The sequence below is a fragment of the Dendrobates tinctorius genome, unplaced genomic scaffold (assembly GCF_039654945.1).
Source record: "Dendrobates tinctorius isolate UK_male_01 unplaced genomic scaffold, ASM3965494v1 ptg000138l, whole genome shotgun sequence".
In the NCBI taxonomy this organism is placed as follows: domain Eukaryota; kingdom Metazoa; phylum Chordata; class Amphibia; order Anura; family Dendrobatidae; genus Dendrobates; species Dendrobates tinctorius.
In genome coordinates this window covers 29,711,043-29,732,111 of record NW_027361806.1, presented here as the reverse complement: position 1 = coordinate 29,732,111, position 21,069 = coordinate 29,711,043, and the positions used below count along the sequence as shown (strand labels likewise).

Genomic DNA, 21,069 nt, shown 5'->3' with positions numbered 1-21,069 from the left:
ACTTATCTAGATGTGTGGTGAGCACTTTGAACCCCCAAGTGCTTCACAGAAGTTTGTAACGCCCGGGCGTGAAAATAAGAAAATCATTTTTTTTCCACAAAAATGATATTTTTGCCCCCAATTTTTTATTTTCCTAAGGGTAACAGGAGAAATTGGACCCCAAAAGGTGTTTTGCAATTTGTCCTGAGTAGGCTGATACTCTACATGTGGGGGTAAAACACTGTTTGGGCGCATGGCAGAGCTTGGAAGGGAAGGAGCACCATTTGACTTTTTAGGCTGTGTGCACACGATGCAGATTTGCAGCGGATCTGCAGCGGATTTTACCGCGCAGAAATGTTGCATATCCGCATTGTGATGTACAGTAGCCTTAAAATCAATGAAAAAAAAACCGCTGTGCAGACGCTGCGGATTTTTCCGCGGTACAAAATCCGCAGCATGTTACTTCTTTTGTGCGGTTTTCCACCTCCCATGTCACCAAATCTGCAGGGGGAAAACCGCAGTGGAAAACCGCACAAAAACCGCAGGAAAAATGGAAGAAATCTGCAGGAAAAATGTAGGTCATTTGACCTGCGGATTTCTTCCATTCTGCGCGGAAAAATCCGCAGGGCCAAAAAGTCCGTCTGCACTCAGCCTTCAACTCAGAATTGGCTGGAATTGAGATCAGACGCCATGTTGCATTTGGAGAGCCCCTGATGTGCCCAAACAGTGGAAACCCCCAATTATAACTCCAACCCCAACACACCCCTAACCCTAATCTCAGCCCTAACCCTAATGGGAAAATGGAAATAAATGCATTTTATTTTTTTATTTTTCCCTAACTAAGGGGGTGATAACGGGGGGTTTGATTTACTATTTATGGCGGTTTTATATTTGGCGGCTGTCACACCTTAAAAGACGCTTTTTATTGTAAAAATAGTTTTTGCATCACCACATATTGAGAGCTATAATTTTTCCGTATTTTGACACACCGAGTCATGTGAGGTCTTATTTTTTGCGGGACGAGTTGACGTTTTTATTGATACCATTTTCGGGCACGTGACATTTTTTGATCGCTTTTTATTCCGATTTTTGGGACGCAGAATGAACAAAAACCAGCGTTTCATGAATTTCTTTTGGGGGGTTGCGTTTACACCGTTCCGCGTGCGGTAAAATTGATAAAGCCCCCCGCAGCAGCGCATGCTTCCCTTTAACCCCCGGTACACCGCGATCATGTTTGATCGCGGTGTGCAAGGGGTTAACGTGTCGGGGGCGGTCCGTGACCGCCCCTGACTCATTGTGCCGGGTGTCAGCTGTGATAATCAGCTGACACCTGGCCGCGATCACCACGTGTGTTGAAATCCCACCAAGGACAACATCTGCAAGGAGTTTGTATGTTCTCCCCGTGTTTGCGTGGGTTTCCTCCCACATTCTAAATACTTACTGATAGGCAATATAGATTGTGAGCCCCATCGGGGACAGTGTTCAAAATATGTGGAAACTGTAAAGCACTGCGGAATATGTTAGCGCTATATAAAAATAAAGATTATCGTTTTCTTCCCTTTAATACATGAACCATTTATAGTTTTTGTTTTCTCCTCCTATTCTACTTAAAAAGAAAAAAAAATCATTCATTTTCAGTTGACAGTCGTATGAGGTTTGTTTTTTGAGGAACAAGTTGCATTGGCACAAAATTATGAAAAAAATAGCATTTTTGCTGTAGGTTTTGGGTTTTCTTTTTATTGTGTTCATTATACGGTGCAAATGACTTGTAAACGTGATTCTCCAGGTAAGTACGAACACGGCGATAAACATGCACAGATTGGTTTCTTTAAGGCGCTAAAAATTCCGAAATGTATACAAAAAACAATAAAATAGAAAATGTTAAAAACCGTTTGTTGTCATTTTGAGAGGCCCAACGTCTTGATTCACAACACAATTCTGACGTAAAACGCCTTGAAAAGTTGTCACACTTTGGTGCAATGGGATGTTGAGCTAATCGGGGGCAGAACAACGGTTTAGCTTTCCGGGGCGGTGTCAGGGCGGTGCCGGGGCGGTGTCAGGGCGGTGCCGGGGCCCGTGCTCAGCCAGCGGACCACTCTATTCATGCTACTCAGGGCACAGATGGCGATTTCAACACCACTTATTCTAGTTTTAGGGAAGTCTGGTGCCCCAAAAAAATGCAACTGTAGCCTTTGATCTCCCCCTGCAGGTTCACTGCGCTGGTTACTGAGTTTTAGATTGTCCCCTGGACTTCAGGGATGAGGCGATGATAGACATGGAAGAGGGGTTGTTCATAACACTGCGCAGCAGATTTCAGAGAAGTCCTTGTCCCCTGAGAATGTGTTGTTGTAGCTTATAGATTTTGATATGCTGAACATGTGCTCCAAAAGTCTGTATCACGTCAGGTTTTTAACCCTTTCATGACCGGAGCTTTTTTCGATTTTCGCTCCCCTTCTTTCCAGAGCCATAACTTTTTTATTTTTCCGTCAATATGGCCGTGTGAGCGTGTATTTTTTGTGGGACGAGTTGTACAAGTGACACCATTGGTTTTACCATGGCGTGTACTCAAAAATGGGAAAAAAAATTCCAAGTGCTGCAAAAAAAATTTTTAAAAAAAAAAAGTGCAATCCCACACTTGTTTTTTGTTGAGCTTTTATGTTAGGTTCACTAAATCCTAAAATTGACCCGCCATTATGATTCTCCAGGTCATAACAAGTTTACAGACACCAAACATCTCTAGGTTCTCTTATCTAAATGGTGAAAAATATTCCAAAGCTTGCTTAAAAAAAAAAAAAAAAAAAAAAATTTGCACAATTTTCCGAGACCCGTAGCGTCTCCATTTTTCGTGATTTCGGGTTGGATGCAGGCTTATTTTTGAGTGCCGAGCTGACGTTTTTAATTAGAGCACTTTTGTGCAGATATTCTTTTGATTGCCCGTTATTGCATTTTAATGCAGTGCCGTAGCGACAAAAAAAAAAAAAAAAAAAAACAATTCTGGCGTTATGATTTTTTTTATCGCTACGCCGTTTAGTGATCAGGATAATTTTTTTTTTATTGATAGATTGGGTGATTCTGAACGCAGCGATACCATATGTGTTTAGGTTTGATTTTTTTTTTATTGTTTTATTTTGATTAGGGCGAAAGGGAGGCAATTTGAACTTATTTTTTTTTTTTTTTTTTTTTTTTAAGTTTTGGCATGCTTCAAGAGTCTCCATAGAAGCTGCCATAGCACGATCGCCTCTGCTACATAGAAGTGATGCTCAGATCACCTCTACGCAGCGGAAATACAGGCTTGCCACAGGGTGGCGCTCATAGCAATTTGTCATCAACAACCATAGAGGTCTTGAGTGTCACGACTGCAGCCGCAGCCCAGCAGGTGCCTCCACGCCGACGGCGAGGCGCGGGCGTCCCACGGGGACACAATATGGACCCTCTATACCACAGAGGGGGACCCGGGCCTACCCGAACTAGGGAAGGGCAGCGACCGGGATTCTGTGGCATGTGGACAAAGAAGACACGTAGGACTAGATAACACCGCACAACTTCAGGTATAAAGTAACATTTACTTAAATAAAGTCACAGTACATAGACAAAACAGGGCTAAACCAGGCTCCCGATTCCACACCTCCCAGAAGGGTACCACCCAGTGGACCCCAAGGCACCATCAGATCACCGAGGCACTCATAAGCGGGACATCGGGACACAGGCAGGACATCAGGACACACGAGGTCATCAGGACACACGAGGTCATCAGGACACACGAGGTCATCAGGACACACGAGGTCATCAGGACACACGAGGTCATCAGGACACACGAGGTCATCAGGTCATCAAGACACACGAGGTCATCAGGACACACGAGGTCCTCAGGACACACGAGGTCACACATGGCAAAGTCCAGGAGCTTTGTGAGTAGCTCTGGCCCCACCCAGGGCAGGGTATAAAAGGAGCTGCCCCTCAGCAATTGGCTGGGGACAGCATTTCAAGTACACACACTAACCCTGATAAAAGCAGGGATGGTGTGGCTGCGCACGCCCTAAGCACACACAGAAACCATTACAGCACAGTCAGTGCAGGAACTGCAGCCTAGAGCACCTGGCCATGGCTGCCAGCCAAGACACACGTGGAAAGTCATGCACCAGCTGCAAATGACCTCGCAACCCGCGGACAGCTTCCACAGCGGCGACCAGGGACCGCACATGTGAATGGTCAAGCAGCAGAGCAAAGACCTAACAACACATGTGCAGCTACGCAGCAGAGCAGGGAACTGAGCAGGCTCCATACAGGTAACAGCCAGCAGAATCCCAGCTCAATTAGGGGGAAAGGAGTAAGGGGTTAAAGCAAAAAAACATGCATTGTCACACCGACAAGCAGATACAGACAGACCGGCGTGACATCGAGGAGACCTCTGGTTGTGATGGCAATGCAATGACCCCTAATCACATGACGGGGGGGTCGTCGCTGCGCGCATTTCAAGACCGGCTTTCGGAAGTGCATTTAAATGCCCACTGTCAGAGTTTGACAGCGACATTTAACTACTTAATAGGTGCAGGTGGATTGCGAGTCCGCTTGCGCCTATTGCGGACACATGTCAGCTGTTAAAACAGCGTACATGTCGCGACTTTGAGGAGGGCTCACCGCCGGAGCCCACCTCAAAGCGGGGGATACTGCCAGCTGACGTACTACTCCGTCAGCTGGCAGTAAGGGGTTAAGAAACAACAGTTTATAGTGCACATTATGACGTCCGAGACGCTACATACAGTACATGTGCATCGATGTCAGTAGCAAAAGCAATTGTTCAAAAGTGTTTTGCTGACGACTTTCATTTATAACCCTTGTCAGATGCTTCTCGAATAAGACTCCAGCAATAGTCAGCCAGCGTTGACGTACTCCACCTTCCCTGGTACCTTTTCTCCACCAGCGCAATGTCTTGGTGAAATCTTTCACCGTGTTTATTGCTAACGGCACCAAGATTGGCTGGAAAAAAGTCCTAGTGAGAATGTAGAAAATGCATTTTTAGTGACATATTGCATTTCATCAAATGAAATGCTGTGAGCATGTTGCCCATAAGTTGTTTAAAGTTCGGTGCCCTGCTGTTGCCAAGGAAGTTGAAGGTCACATCTTTAAAGGCTCTCCATGCCAGCACCTTGCAAAACACCATCAAAGCTACTGTCATTCATTATCTCTCTGATCAGTGGGCCAATAAAAATACCTTATTTAATCTTTGCATCACTTATTCTTGGAAATTTCTGTTGCAAGTCAGAAAAGGCTTCCGATTCTTTGTTCAATGCTTTGACAAAATTCTTCATAAGCCCAAGTTTAATAAGCAAAAGAGGGAGAAATATCTTTGCTGGATCAACGAGAGGATTATGTTTAACATTCTTCTGTCCAGCAACCAGGTTTTCACGGAGTGGGCAGTCCTTTCTGAAATAGTGCATTTCTTGTGCATGACTGTCCCACTCACACATAAAACAATACTTGGTATATCCAAGCTACAGTCCAAAAAGTCGTGAAGGAACTTTTACCTCACCATATATGTTCCAGTGATAATTTCTATAATTAATGTGAGTCAACAGTAACTCCATATTCTCATACATTTCTTTCATGTGTACGGCATTTCCAATAGGTATTGAAGGATAGATATTTCCGTTGTGTAGTAAAACAGCCTTCAGACTTAAAACTGATGAGTCAATGAACAGTCGCCATTCCTTTGGGTCATGTTCGCGTCCAAGAGCAGCAAACAACCCCAAGACGTCATTGCAAAAGGTTAAACTGTCGACATAGTTGAAAAAATGATTAAAAGATCTTCTTGACGACTGCGATAAACAGAAACTCTTGTTCCTGGTATTAAGAGATTTCGTTCCTGTAGACTTGATCCCAATAATTCTGCCTGTCTCTGACCATTTCAAATCTCTGACCAAGTCACTCAGATCAGCTTGACTGAACAAATGAGGATTAGATGTAGAAGACTCAAAGTCTGGGTCTGCAGGAGTTTCATTTTCCACTGACATTGTTAGTTCATCTTGATCGTCCTCCATTGTCCATACTTTGGGCGGCTTTGGAACACGAAGATTTTCATCATGTGGCACTGGTCTTATGGCTGAAGGAAGATTAGGATATTCTATTGATTTATTGTTCTTAGCTGAATATCTTGTTACATTTGTAAGACAGAAGTAGCAATCTGTTACATGATCTCTCTGCTCTCTCCATATCATTGGGACAGCGAACTGCATTGAAGGTCGTGATCCATGCAGCTATGCTCTAAGTATTTCAGTATTGTCTTGATTCCTCCCCTGCCCAGGAGATGTGGTATGCTCCGTACACGGTCAGCCGAATGATTCACTGCGCCTGCGTGGAATTCGCATAATAAGTGCTTGCAAATGTGTAGATCAGCGATTTATGTTGTCATTTCAGTGGAAAATTCAGAATATACTGTTCCAGAAAAAGTTCAAATATGAGTTTTTAGAATTATAACAGATTATAATGTTTCGTATCATTTCTCAAAAATCTTACGTGATATGGAAAATCTGAAGTCATTTCTGAAATCAGCATGAAAAAATCTATCAGGAAAACTCAAAAAGTGGTGGTAGAGGGGGTGCACGGCCCGGCGGTGGCAGAGGGGGCGCCGGGTCACTGGGTTAAGTTTATTTTTATTTTACATAACTTTAATAGTTCCTTTTTTCTCATTAATTTAATGTCTCTTTCTACTTTACATCTCAGAATTCTGTGAACAACTTACGGCTTTTATTCGCTAATTGAATTTGTAGTAAGTGAGTGACCAATCTGATGTTGTGATGTCACCTCCTGCCTCTATAAGGCTGATGGTGCTCTATGGCCTGTATACACCTGAAGAAGAGGATGAATTGTCCTTCAACCGCCCAGTGGAAGAGAAGGTTTTATCCTACCCGGCCTGGCTTGTCTCCTTGCCGTAGATACTGCTTTCCTTACTTTCCAGGTTTTTTTTGTTCCTTCCTGGACAGCAGCATCTAAATGGTCAACAGCGGCGGTCAGAGCATGCATGCCGGATATTTAATGTGAGCGCATCTACTGTGTGTGGATTACGCTCTGCTCCTGAGCGCTCTCAACACCCCCTGAAAAAATGACTAAACATGGAATGGACAAGGCAACTGTTAGGTGGATTCATAACTGGCTTAGTGATCGGACCCAAAGAGTGGTCGTAAATGGCTGCACATCCAGTTGGAAGAATGTCTCAAGTGGGGTACCACAGGGCTCTGTCCTGGGCCCTGTATTGTTCAACATCTTTATCAACGATTTAGATGAAGGAAATGAGGGTAAACTGATTAAATTTACTGATGACACAAAGCTAGGAGGGATAGCTAATACTAGAGAAGAGAGAGAGAGGATTCAAAAAGATATAAATAAATTGGAGCAGTGGGCAGCAACTAACAGAATGGTTTTTAACAGGGAAAAATGCAAAGTACTACATCTGGGCAATAAAAATGAAAAAAAGCATATACAGAATGGGAGGAATAGGGCTAAGCAACAGCACATGTGAAAAAGACTTGGGTATACTAATAGATCACAGACTGAATATGAGTCAACAGTGTGATGCAGCAGCAAAAAAGGCAAATGCAATTCTAGGATGTATTAACAGAAGCATACAGTCTAGATCACGTGAAGTCATTATTGCCCTCTACTCCTCTTTGGTCAGACCTCATCTGGAATATTGTGTCCAGTTTTGGGCACCACATTTTAAAAAAGACATCAACAAACTGGAGCAAGTTCAGAAAAGAGCAACCAGAATGGTGACCGGTCTGCAAACCCTGTCTTATGAGGAAAGGTTGCAGGATTTGGGAATGTTTAGCTGCAAAAGAGAAGACTGAGAGGAGACTTAATAGCTGTCTACAAATATCTAAAGGGCTGTCAAATTGTAGAAGGATCATCTTTATCCTCATTTGCACAAGGAAAGACTAGAAGCAATGGGATGAAACTGAATGGGAGGAGACAGATTTGATATTAGAGAAAACTTTTTGACAGTGAGGGTGATCAATGAGTGGAACAGGCTGCCACGAGAAGTGGTGAGTTCTCCTTCAATAGAAGTCTTCAAACAGAAGCTGGACAGACATCTGACTGGGATGATTTCGCGAATCCTGCTTTGAGCAGGGGGGGTTGGACCAGATGGCCCAGGAGGTCCCTTCCAACTCTACGATTCTATGACCCGCTGCATTATAGATAAATCACTGGACGTTGAAGTGTTAAATGTATTATTTCACACTTTGGCAATGTTTACTTTTTTAATCACAGTTATTACATTTTTCATAACCGAAATCTTGGTGTTCTCAACAGCTCTATATTCAGAAGATGTGTATCAGTCATTGTACAGGAGGAGGAGGAGGTGAGCTGTGACATCACCTATTGTAAATGGTGGATTCTGTGCAATCAGCTGTATATCGAGGTGTTCTCAGTTATAGTACAGGAGGAGGTGAGCTCTGACATCACATATTGTGATTGGTGGATGCTGTGTTATCAGATGCATATAGAGGTGTTCGTCATCATTGTGATTGTGCCTCTAATGATAAGAAGCCGGCTGAAAAGTAAATAAAAGCCCCAGGGGTCAGTGTGAAAATCACGAGATTACTATTTTTGTTTTTTAATGAAGAAAAGCTTATGCTAAAAATTACACAACACAAAAACCTGATGGAGGTTCCTTATAAGAAACGTTGCAAAGATTGGTGCAAAATCCCTCCAGAATGTTGTGCGAGACTGACAAAGTCACAAAAATCCACTGCTTCTCGTTCTTGCTGGAATCTGTGGTTCTACGAGCCGCTGTGCCGAGTCGTTGAACCTACGAGCCTGACCTACCGACGGCCGACTCACCGGATCGCAGCCTGACCGAGCACGAAGCAAAGACTGGAGACACAAAACCAGAAAGACTAATATGTCGGCAAAAGTCAAAGCGTCACAGGAGCAAACGTTGTGGCCGGGGACGCCCATGAGCCCAGCACTGACCGCCATCATCATCATCCAGGTATTTATGCTGATGGCGGATGGTACGACTTCTGTGCGTCTGACAAAGGTGGAAGCTACTAAATGGTTAATGCAATAATTAAGTAACCTCCCTGGAATTACAGCGAAACGTCCCCGGTCACATCTGTCACATCCACTGGAAACTCTGACAATGTTTGTGAGGCCGATACATATATAATATAGCGACAAGATCTAGGAAAGGTGCAGGCAGAGGGGCCGGCGGCCGGGCCCCGGCGGTGCGGGTGAACAGCCGCCATTGTGCCTACAGACAGGACAGCTGATCAGACAGGACGGCTGACAGATTTCCTTAGTTAGCAGCCCGTGTGCTCGGCCCGGACTCGCTCCTTTATCTTTTTTTGATTTACACCACAGGCAGCGTCTCCTCAATAATTTATGGCGGGTTAAATTTATTGCAGATCTCCGGCCGCTGAGAAATTCAAATTGCCAAATAATTAGATTTTAGGGCAAAGCTTATAAATTATCCGTCGATTTGTCCGGCCTTGTTTGTCAGCCGCCTTGTGCTGCGGGTCATGTGTGGCATTTGGCTCCTCACGTTGTAATGGCTGATCTCCGTGCTGACAGATGAATGCCGATGCGACCTCTCAGGGCGGTGGTGCAGGACACGGGGCACGGGGGGGGGGGGAGGGACACAGGGAATTTTATTTTAACATTTTGTTGCAAGGTTGTTTGTTTTTGCAGGAAGAAGCAATTATAACAAAAATTCATTCACAAAGTTCTGAAAAAAAGAAACGAAATGTCTGTGGGGTCACGTGGCTTCCTGCAAACCCTGACGTGACTGGCCGGCTGGAGACTTTCCGACAATGCAGACGACTCCAGGAGCCAATCTCACGTTCTTCATTCTCAGGCCAGGGGTCAGACAAGCAGATAAAAAACAATCAGCCCAATTTTCATCCAGAAAAGTGGGAGGTTTTTTCTCACTTGTCTTCTGTACTCAGCATCTACTAATCATTTATAGACCTGAGCGAAAAGCTTAGACTCCCTCCTTAATCAGCAAGCTATAGCGCTTATCGAACAAGCTGCTGCGGGAACCCGGATACCGGGAGCGCTCCCGATCAGCGCCGCAGCTGCATGTGTCACAGTCACACTACATGTATGGATATAGCCCGTTTGTTGGGATCTTCATGCATGTGCTGTGCCTGTCACACAGCCGCCACACCTGCAGCTGCGGAGCTGAACATGTGCTTGTGTTCCTGAGGAAGACGTCATCTGAACTTCGAAACGCGTTAAAATAAAAACCACTTTCTTTCATGTGGATATCTTTGGTCCTGCATTTTAAATCGGCAGCGCGGATTACATCAACAAACCTTCTACCTCTTCACAACATGCAGAATGCATGTGACAAAAAATCTGCATATCTGCACAGCCGCACCGAGTAACATTGGTCCGAGTGCAAGCTTTGTATCAGGTTCTACTCGGCTGGATTTATACACGCACGGGAGGGAACCTTTATACCAGGGGTCCCCAACCTGTAGCTCGCGGCCCCATGAATTGTGGCTCGCGGCTGTCTGCCAGCTTGGTGCATTAGCTCCAGGTCTAGCAAACAGGTATGAGGAGCACAACTCAAAATGGTGAGATAATTTAAGGATGGAGTGCTGGAGACAGGATGATACCACCTGTCAGAGGAGGTGCCTGAAGCTGGATACGAATGAAGGTGGGAGTGCTGGATGGGAGAATACTGAATGGAGACATTGTGGGAACCCCTGGATCTCAGTGTACTGCTTTGGAGTGATTTCTGTGGAAAAGCTTTGGTTATCATTATACCTGTAATGGGGGCTTTGGTTGCCACTAATGTGAGGGGGCAGGAGCTGGATGTGGCTCGCGACCCTCTCTCAGAGCTGAATGTGGCTCTCTAGGTCAGAAAAGTTGGGGACCACTGCCTCATACGGTCACACTTCTCCTTTCTATTCCTGAGCCTCCAGGATTGTGCTCATGCACCAAGAGGATCAGGATGAGCAGTTCTAGTTTCCTCTGGCAGGAGCGCTCCGGCCGCAGCCTCGACTCATTCTCCAGGATTGATATCAGTGTTAATTATACCAAGCTCAATTACGGTGTAATGAAAAAGCAGCTTCATAATAGCCTTTGCATCCGTTTGCTAATTATTTTCAAAACCTCTGCTTGCTGACCCACTCACAGAGTATGTTTCTTACAAGCCTCGATAATCCTTTGTAAGATGTCTGCATTTCAGTCTGACACATTCTACATGTACTGACACACTGCAACGAACTCCGAGGACAGGACAGAGATTTGTGCTGCTCCTGTAATTACATGACAGCGGATTTTCTGCACTGACACAATGTAACAAACCATGAGGACAGAGATTTGTGCTGCTGGCGAGTTTAGCTCATAGAGAACTGACAGATGCCACTGTAGCAAACTCAGCTGTGAGACGTATTCGGTCAGGTTTTCAGCCTCAGGAATCAGACAATTATTGTCCACATTCACTTACAGCAAGCGGAGATCTTGAAAATGGCGACGGACAGAAACAAATATGCACATTACAGAATGCTTTATATTTGCGTGGTCATGAGATCGCTCTACCTGAGGATGGATCTGGGGTTTGTCACATGTAGCCTCAAAATCCAGCACTAGGAAGTAATGGTATCTCTGTGGGGGGAAGGAGGTCATCGCGGCCACGGACGCCCCAAAGCCCTGGCAGCCCAGCTTCCTGTTGAGCATTGGGTCGGCTCCGGTGTCAGCGCGGAGGACAGAGAACGGGTCACAGGATGCGGTTCCCAGAGACCTGGAGAGCAGCAGTGAGGGGAGTCTTTGCGGCCGGACGAGGGACGATAACTGCATTGAAACCTCTGCTGCATTTACATGGAAACCTGCGGACAGAACGGACAAGAAAAAGTGTCAGAAATCAGACAAACATACCCCACAGTTTCCTGTGAGCAGGTGCCTGCGGCCACTGGTAGGACTACAACTCCCAGGCTCATTTCTTGCAACAAATCTAATTAAAAAATAATTACACAAATGTCAACAATTTCAAATCTGCCTAAAAGAGATGGAGCTAAAAGTGATCTTATGCGCAAAAGTTCTCTAGGACGTGCGCCCTAGTTTTGAGCAGCCAGGCCGCGTCACCGCCGTGTCCACTCACATCAGAGTTTTCATGCGATTTGCACCATTTCCGTCTTCCTGTAATTTGCTATATTCTATGACACCAGTGAACTTCTCTTAGGCTTTGTGCACACACAGCTTTTTTGGTGCGCTTTTGCGGCGTTTATTTTACACACATTAACCCCTTAGCAACAGAGCCAGTATGCAGCTTAATGACCAGGCCAATTTTTACAATTCTGACCACTGTCCCTTTATGAGGTTATAACTCTTGAACGCTTTAATGGATCCCGCTGATTCTAAGACTGTTTTTTCGTGACATATTGTACATCATGTTAGTGGTAACATTTCTTCAACAAGTCTTGTGTTTATTTATGAAAAAAACGGAAATATGGCGAAAATTTTGAAAATTTTGCAATTTTAAAACTTTAAATTTGTATGCCCTCAAATCAGAGAGATGTGTCAGACAAATTTCTTAATAAATAACATTTCCCACATGTCTACTTTACATCAGCACAATGTGGAAGCAAAATTTTTTTTTGTTAGGAAGTTATAAGGGTTCAAAGTTGACCAGCGATTTCTCATTATTACAACAAAATTTACAAAGCCATTTTTTTTTTTAGGGACCACATCATATTTAAAGTCATTTTGAGGGGTGTACATAACAGAAAATACCCAAAAGTGGCACCATTCTAAACACTAGACCCCTCAAGGTGCTCAAAACCACATTCAAGAAGTTTATTAACCCTTTAAGTGCTTCACAGGAACTAAAGCAATGTGGAAGGAAAAAATTTACATTTAACTTTTTTTTGCAAAAAATTTACTTCAGAACCAATTTTTTTTATTTTCACAAGTGTTAAAAGAGAAAATCAACCACAAAATTTGTTGTACAATTTCTCCTGAATAGGCCGATACCCTATATGTGGGGGGACCACTATTTCAGCACACGGCAGAGCTCGCAAGGGATGGAGCGCCGTTTGACTTTTTCAACGCAGAATTGGCTGGAATTGAGATCGGATGCCATGTTGCGTTCGGAGAGCCCTTAATGTGCCTAAACAGTGGAAACCTCCAACAAGTGACCCCATTTTGGAAACTAGACCCATTAAGGAACTTATCTAGATGTGTGGTGAGCACTTTGAACCCCCAAGGGCTTCACAGAAGTTTATAACGTAGAGCCGTGAAAATAAGAAATCTATTTTTTTCCACAAAAATGATCTTTTCGCCCCCAAATTTTTATTTTTTACAAGGGTAACAGGAGAAATCACACCCGCAAAGTTGTTATGCGATTTGTCCCGAGTACGCAGATACCCCATATGTGGGGGGGAACCACTGTTTGGGAGTATGGGAGAGCTCGGAAGGGAAGGAGTGCCATTTTGGAATGCAGACTTTGATGGAATGGTCTGCGGGCATCATGTTGCGCTTGCAGAGCCCCTGATGGGCCTAAACTCCCCTGATGGGGTCACTTGTGGAAACCCCCCACAAGTGACCCCATTTTGGAAATTAGACCCCCTAAGGAACTTATCTAGATATGTGGTGAGCACTTTGAACCCCCAAGCGCTTCACAAAAGTTTATAAACGCAGTGCCGTGAAAATAAAAAGTCTTTTTTTATTTCCACAAAAGTGATTTTTTTAGACCCCAATTTTTAGACCCCCAAAGTTGGCAAATAGTGGAAACCCCTCAATTCTTGCTCCAACCCTAACCCCAACACACCCCTAACCCTAATCCCAACCCTAACCCTAATTCTAGTTCGCTCTAACCCTAATTCTAACCCTAGTCGTGACCCGAGCCCTAACCCTAGCCCAGCCCCAGCCCTAGCACAACCCTAACCCTAACCCTAGCCTAACCCTAGCCTAACCCTAGCCCAACCCTAACCCTAGCCCAACCCTAACCCTAGCCCAACCCTAACCCTAGCCCAACCCTAACCCTAGCCCAACCCTAACCCTAGCCCAACCCTAACCCTAGCCCAACCCTAACCCTAGCCCTAACCCTAGCCCTAACCCTAGCCCTAACCCTAGCCCTAACCCTAGCCCAACCCTAACCCTAGCCCAACCCTAACCCTAGCCCAACCCTAACCCTACCCCTAGCCCAACCCTAACCCTACCCCTAACCCTAGCCCTAACCCTAGCCCTAACCCTAATGGAAAACTGAAAAAAAAAATATTTTCTTTATTTCATTATATTGGCCTATATAAGGGAGTGATAAACGGGGGGGTTATGTACTATTTTTTTTATTTTGATCACTATGATCGTTTATCATAGTGGTCAAAATAATGAATGGAATCTGCCAGCCGGAGCCGGCAGATTCAAGATGGCGGCGCCCATCGGAGGACGCCGGCGGGACGTGGGACCACCGGGAGGGGACGGAGGGCCACGGAGAGGTACCGGGGGGGATCGGGGACCCTATTTCTCTCTCCTCTGATGTGCGATCACATCAGAGGAGAGAGAAATTAAATGTAAAATCGCGGCTTTTTATTTTTTTTTTTGCGGTCGCCGTTATAGGGTTAATAACGGCGATCGCAAAAGCGGGGGTCGGTAAAAAACGACCGATTCATGTTCTCTGGGGTCTCGGCTACCCCTGGCAGCCGAGACCCCGGAGAAAATCCGACACTGGGGGGCGCTATTCACTTAAAGCACAGCGCCGTGAATTAACGGCGCTGTGGTTTTAGTACCCTTAATTACCGCCGTTGAAAGGCGTATCGGCGGTCGTTAAGGGGTTAATGCTCCAAAAACGCAAATGAATACTAAAGCAAGGTAATTCAATGACAATCCTGGAGTGTTGTGCACATGATCAGTAAATTTCCGTCCGTATTTGCAGGGTTTTATTTTCTGCAGCGTGTCAATTCTTTTTGCCATTCTGCAGTGTTTTTCACCCATTGACTTCAACTGAGTCAGTCAATTCTGCAGCAAAAACGCAGGTGTGAAAAGATTTGCTGCAGATCTGCTGCGTGTACCCATGCAACGAACAGCCCATAGTGTTTGTACTTAAGCGTCGCCTGATGGGACTACTATTCGCATCTGGCTATGTCTGCTGTCACATATAACAAAGACAGCATGAGCCGATGATGAGAGAATAATCTCATCATCTGGCGCCTGTGTTCCATTGTAAAAAAAAAAAAAAAAAAAAAATCAAAACATTTACATAATTACATATATATTCACATACAAAGTACATACTCACAGAACACTTAATCTCTGATGCCCTTGACTCCTGCAAGCAATCAAAAATAATAAACCAACATATACTCCCTGTCCGCTGTAGTCCATTTAAAATAGAATGTCCGACGGCAATCTCACGTGTAGAACAGTCACATCAGGGGATGTGACTGCTCTACCCGGCATCCGGCGAATAAACTAACAGGAGGTAATCACTCCCGTATTGTATCACTGCGCTGCCGTGAGAGTTCACCGGAGTTCATCAGCTGATCAGCTCCGGTTCTCACACAGCGGTAGTGCCATGAGTGAGAGCACCGGAGCTGATGAACTCCACTGAACTCACAGCAGCACAGTGATACACTGCGGGAGCGATTACCTCCTGTCAGTGTATCGCCGGAGGCCAGATAGAGCAAGTGAAATCGTCATGGGACACTCAGTAAATGGACTACCTCGGACAGGGAGTATTATATGTTGGTTTATTATTTTTTGATAGTCTGCAGGAGATGAGGGCGTCGGGGATTAGGTGTTCAGTAAGTATGGTAAATTAAGATTCAATAAAGGAGTCTGTGATTATTTCAAATAAAGGACTTTGTTCTGGCTGTGTCTTTTTTTACTAGGTAACTATAGAATCAGTAAAGGATAGATGTCTTATAGACGCCTCTCTCCATTACTAATCCGTGAGCTTGATGTCAGCTGACAATACAAAAGTGACATCAACCTACCAAATATGAACGCCACTTGCCACCACTGCAGGGCAAATGGGAAGAGCGAGGCTAAGTGCTAGAACTGGTGCAACTATAAAATGCGCCATTTCTGGGATGGCTGAGAGCTGATGTATATAGCCTGGGGGGTGCAAATATCCATGGTCCCTTCCCAGGCTATTTATATCAGCCTGCAGCTGTCTGCTTAGCCTTTGCTTGTTTGATTTTATAGGGGGGCCCCATGTCAATTTTAGTCTGGGGTTCCCCTGTAAACTAGCCAGTAAAGGCTAAGCAAACATCTGTGAGCTGATATTAATAGCCTGAGAAATTTTATGGCTATTGACTCCTTCCCAGAAATATAACATCAGCCCTCAGCCGGTGGCTTTCCCTCTGCTGGTTATGAAAATTATGCAGGAGACCACGCAATTTCTTATAAAAAAAATTTTGAACTATAAACAGATATTGAATTTCACGCAGATTTCTGACAGTTGCTGTTTTGTTACAGCATATGTAGATTAATTATGTTAATGCTCCTACATAGGCTGGTGAGTGTGCGTGAGTGTGTCTTTCTTTAACTTAATATGTATCGTTTTATTAATGAGGGTATCTGACCGACACCTGTTCATTACTAAACCTTGGGCTTGGAATTACATAATATATATACACAGCTCTGGCAAAAATTAAGAGCCCACTGCACAGTTTTACAAAAATCTGCTTCTCTCCATGTCTGACAGCCATTCCATTCCAGTGTCAGTTGAATTCCAACCAGAGTACAACTCATTCTAGTTAAAGGGAATCTGTCACCCTTTTTTTGGCCTTGCAGCTGTCGGCATAGACATCGGGGGCTTATCTACAGCATTCTGTAATGCTGTAGATAAGCCCCCGATGTAACCTGAAAGAGAAGAAAAACACGTTATATTATACTCACCGGGGTGGGCAGTCCGGTCCGATGGGTGTTGCGGTCCAGTCTGGCGCCTCCCTTCTTCATGCGATGACGTCCTCTTCTCCCGTCCTGTAATAGCTCCGGCGTAGGCGGAATTCTGCTCTACACTCAACAGGGCAGAGCAATGCGCCTGCGCCGGAGCCATTTCAGGATGGGAGAAGATGTCATCGCATGAAGAAGGGAGGCGCCAGACCGGACCGCAACACGCATCGGACCGGACTGCCCACCCCGGTGAGTATAATATAACGTGTTTTTCTTCTCTTTCAGGTTACATCGGAGGCTTATCTACAGCATTACAGAATGATGTAGATAAGCCCCCGTTGTCTATGCCGGCAGCTAATAGGGGAAAAAAAGGGTGACAAATTCCCTTTACTGTGCTTCTGATTAGGTGATCACCTGAACCAAATCTTGTTTAGTGAAGAAAAGTATAAAAACCCTGCTGTGGTGTTCAAAATCCTCCTGCAATAGGACAAGCTGGATGGCAAAACAAGTGCTAGTAATATCCCAAAAGTAATAGGAATGAAAAAATAACTTTTAACCATGCCAAAGGAGTTGAAAAGAAAAGTTTTGAGTGAGGAAAAGAAGGGCTCAATTCTGGCTTTATTAGCAGAGGGATACAGTGAGCGTCATGTTGCCTCCATCCTTAACATTTCTAAGACGGCAGTCCATTACAACAAGGTCAAGCAACAGACATTGGGGACAACAAAGCTACAGGCCAGCAGAGGGCGAAAACAACTCTCCACTGACCGGGATGACAGTCAACTTATTAGAATGTCACTCAGCAACCGCAGGATGACATCAAGTGATCTACAAAAGGAATGGCAAATGGCAGCTGGAGTGAAGTGCACGGCAAGAACAGTTCGCAACAGGCTCCTAGAGGCAGGGCTCAAGTCATGTAAGCAAAGGAGAAGCAAAGGAGAGCCAGGCTGGTTTGTCAAAGACCTTAAGGATTGGACTAGAGGACTGGAGTAAGGTAATCTTCTCTGATGAGTCTAATTTTAAGCTTTGCCCAACACCTGGTCGTCTAATGGTTAGACGGAGACCTGGAGAGGCGTACAAGCCACAGTGTCTTGCACCCAGTGTGAAATTTGGTGGAGGATCGGTGATGATCTGGGGATGCTTCAGCAAGGCTGGAATTGGGCAGGTTAATATTTGTGAAGGACGTATGAACCAAACCGCATACAAGGTTATCCTGGAAAAACAGTTGATCGCGTTATGCTATACCGATAGTGCACATGATTCATCTGCGCTAGCGGTGACGTAGCCTCAGACGCTGCAGCCCGTGTCCGAGGCTCCGTCACCAGACGACGGCACATCGCTAACGCATGACGATTATGGCATGCGTTGGCGATGCGCCCGATAATGGGGTTAACGGCAGAGTTAACGGACTGCGTTACACCGCGTTAAGCTGCGGTGTAACGCAGTCCCACTAACGGACTGCCATAACGCAGTATGAATCCAGCCTTAGCATTATTTGAGGTCTGCAAGCATTCTGCATTTTTTTGTTATTTTGACCATTTCTCATTTTCTGAAAATAAATACAAAATTTATTGCTTGGAAATTCGGAGACAAGTTGTCAGAAGTTTATAGAATAAAAGAGCAATTTACATTCTACTCAAAAATATAAAGAGAAAAATAAGACAAACTGAACATTGTTCAGCGGTCTCTTAATTTTTGCCAGAGCTGTATAGCTCTGTATATAGACAGACAAAAAAAAAACGACCAGCACCTCCTAGTGTGAACACGTGCAAGCTGCAAAAACTGCACAATATAGACAAGAAGAATACAACAGCACATGTGCATGAATCTAGGCCATGTGAAAACATAGAAACACATTAAAACCATTCAATTTGGATAATAATCCTCAAAAAAAAATTTTTCAAAAAAAAAAATGTAAAACTTACAGTAAGATGAAAATGAAGGTTCTTAGCGCACAAATTGGTCAATTCATGTAAGCCCATCAACCACGGAAAGGTGACTCCCCCTGAAGGGTCCCTGCTCTACCGTACATAAGCCACTTCTGGGCCACCAGCCTTGTGTTTTTTTCTCTATTTAGTTGCTGGACGCTAGCTGCCTCCAGTCTGATCTTGCACCCCTCCCATTGGTATACACACACTTATATTTGTTTTGTGAGTGTGCACACTATAGAATTGAACATTGTGTGTAATGACATTATGGTCTCTTTCATTCTCCACTGAAGAGGTTGAACAAGGAAATGACATCACAATCTTTTTCTTTTAATAATACAGTGTGTCCGTAAAGTCACGGTGCACTTCTGACCAGTCCCTGGAAAGCAACAAAAAACGATAAAAGTGTGAAAGCTTCTCCAAATTAGGCTATGCGCACACGCTGCGGATTCTGCTGCGGTTCCGCAGCGTTTTTGGCCCTGCGGATCCGCAGCAGTTCTGCAGACATGGTACAGTACCATGTTATCCTATGGGTTTTCAAAACCGCTGTGCCCACACTGTGGTTTACAAACCGCAGCATGTCAATTCTTTCTGCGGATTCCGCAGCGGTTTGGCACCTGTTCCATTGGCCAGCTGTCAAACCGCAGGGGAAAACCGCAGGCAAATCTGCAGGTCACTTTACCTGCGGATCTGCGCGGAAAAAACCCGCAGGTGAATCCGCAGTGTGTGCACATAGCCTAAAAGAAAACTTCTCCCAGTTTCTTACCTATTCAGTGCAGTTCTATGTGGGCTCCATTTGTTGCGCTACACACATCCAAACGATAGTGAAGCTCTTGCACACACGGCTAAGGACGTCCGGTGTAACAGAGGGAAGAACGTCTGTGATTCTCTGTTTTACGTGATACGCATAAAATATATAAAAAATACACAAAAAGTGCATATTTTCCACTGCGTTTTTCTGACAAGAGATGCAGAAAACTTGCAGAAATTTCTGCAAGAAAATATGCAACATGTGCACATAGCCTTATAGGATGCGTGATTGCAACAAAGCACGAAACCGCACGCAAGTAAAGTGCAAACTTCCCACAGAAGATGCAGGTGGCACAGAGAAGACGCAGACCAGGACGTCTCACAGCAGAGGGTTTGTTACTCCTTTGTGAGAGAAATGGACTCCAGACCAACTCATTGTTGCTGCACTGATACATTGTAGCAAACTGTCAGCACAGGAAAGGTGTATACACCTGTAAAGCTCATAATAATAAGCAGCAGGGTCTGGTGACTAAGGCTGAGAGCCAGAAGCGCGTAAGAATGTGACGCTGTTTTCATCTATTTGTGGATATAGCTACACATCTTTATGATGGGGTGAAGTAAAGAAGAATTGTTTTTGATTCTTCAGCTGTGTGATCCGACAACTTTTTTCTTCCTCTGACTGACGGATAAGGTTCTCATTCAGTGCTGGACACATACGAGACGGTGCAGATCTGAGCCCCGAAAACGCCAGTGCCCCAACCACTGCCCAAAACGGATCTATATATGAGGAGGGCACGTCTATAGTATCTGTGCATACAAGGGGTCCCGCAACCCTACAGGATGAGCCCCTCCTCCGCGCCCACGGGGCCACTATTATCATCTACTCATTAACACGTCCGGACAGAGTCTGTGGAGGAGATGAAGACCCCTCAATTAAGGCTCAAGGGCCAAATGCTTAAAATGTCACAGTCTTAACTGCGGTAATCTGATCAAAAATTAACAAAGATTAAATGAGAAATCCTCTGCAGGGGAAGAAGACGAGGACAGTGATGAAGAGGACAACGAGGAGGAGTGATCCCCAACATATGCAATGAAGGAATCACCTTATCGCAGCTGACACGGAGCGGGGGGCTGCAGGCAAAGTCATCCATCTCCCAACGCATCATCTCCGAGCGATAAACCCCTCAATGACGGGCGTCCTGTACGGCGGAGCGTCTCCCTACAATATCTGCAGAGTTTATAGGGTGGATAAAACCCAGAGATGAAAGACGACCATGTACAGGTGAGCTCTGAGGACACCACACCCATTTACTGAGGACACCCCGACTTCTGGGGGACATTCAGAACCCAAGATTGGCCCAACAGTACCGTCCGGGTCTCCTACAGCAGAGCCGCGCAATCACAGGGCACCGGCCAGCAGTGAGGATGAGCCTCCTGAATAAATGTGGAGGCCTCCGAGACATGACACAATCACACAAAACCTAGAAGTCATCAGTTACTACCTGCGGCACAACTACTCTCATCATCAACTGAGAGCTACTACTCGCATCGCCATCAGCCAATACACTTGATA

At 45.0% G+C, this 21,069-nt stretch overlaps 1 protein-coding gene across 3 annotated transcripts in view; it reads right to left on the bottom strand.

Moving 5' to 3' along the window:
* The window catches only part of ERI3 (ERI1 exoribonuclease family member 3), a 365,407-nt gene that overhangs the window by 290,980 nt on the left and 53,358 nt on the right, over positions 1–21,069 (bottom strand). For all 3 annotated transcript variants that reach the window (XM_073544953.1, XM_073544954.1, XM_073544952.1), the window contains one exon: positions 11,527–11,813. In XM_073544953.1, the coding sequence (XP_073401054.1) occupies positions 11,527–11,784 (258 nt within the window). In that variant the 5' untranslated portion in view covers positions 11,785–11,813. The remainder of the gene's footprint in view (positions 1–11,526; positions 11,814–21,069) is intronic.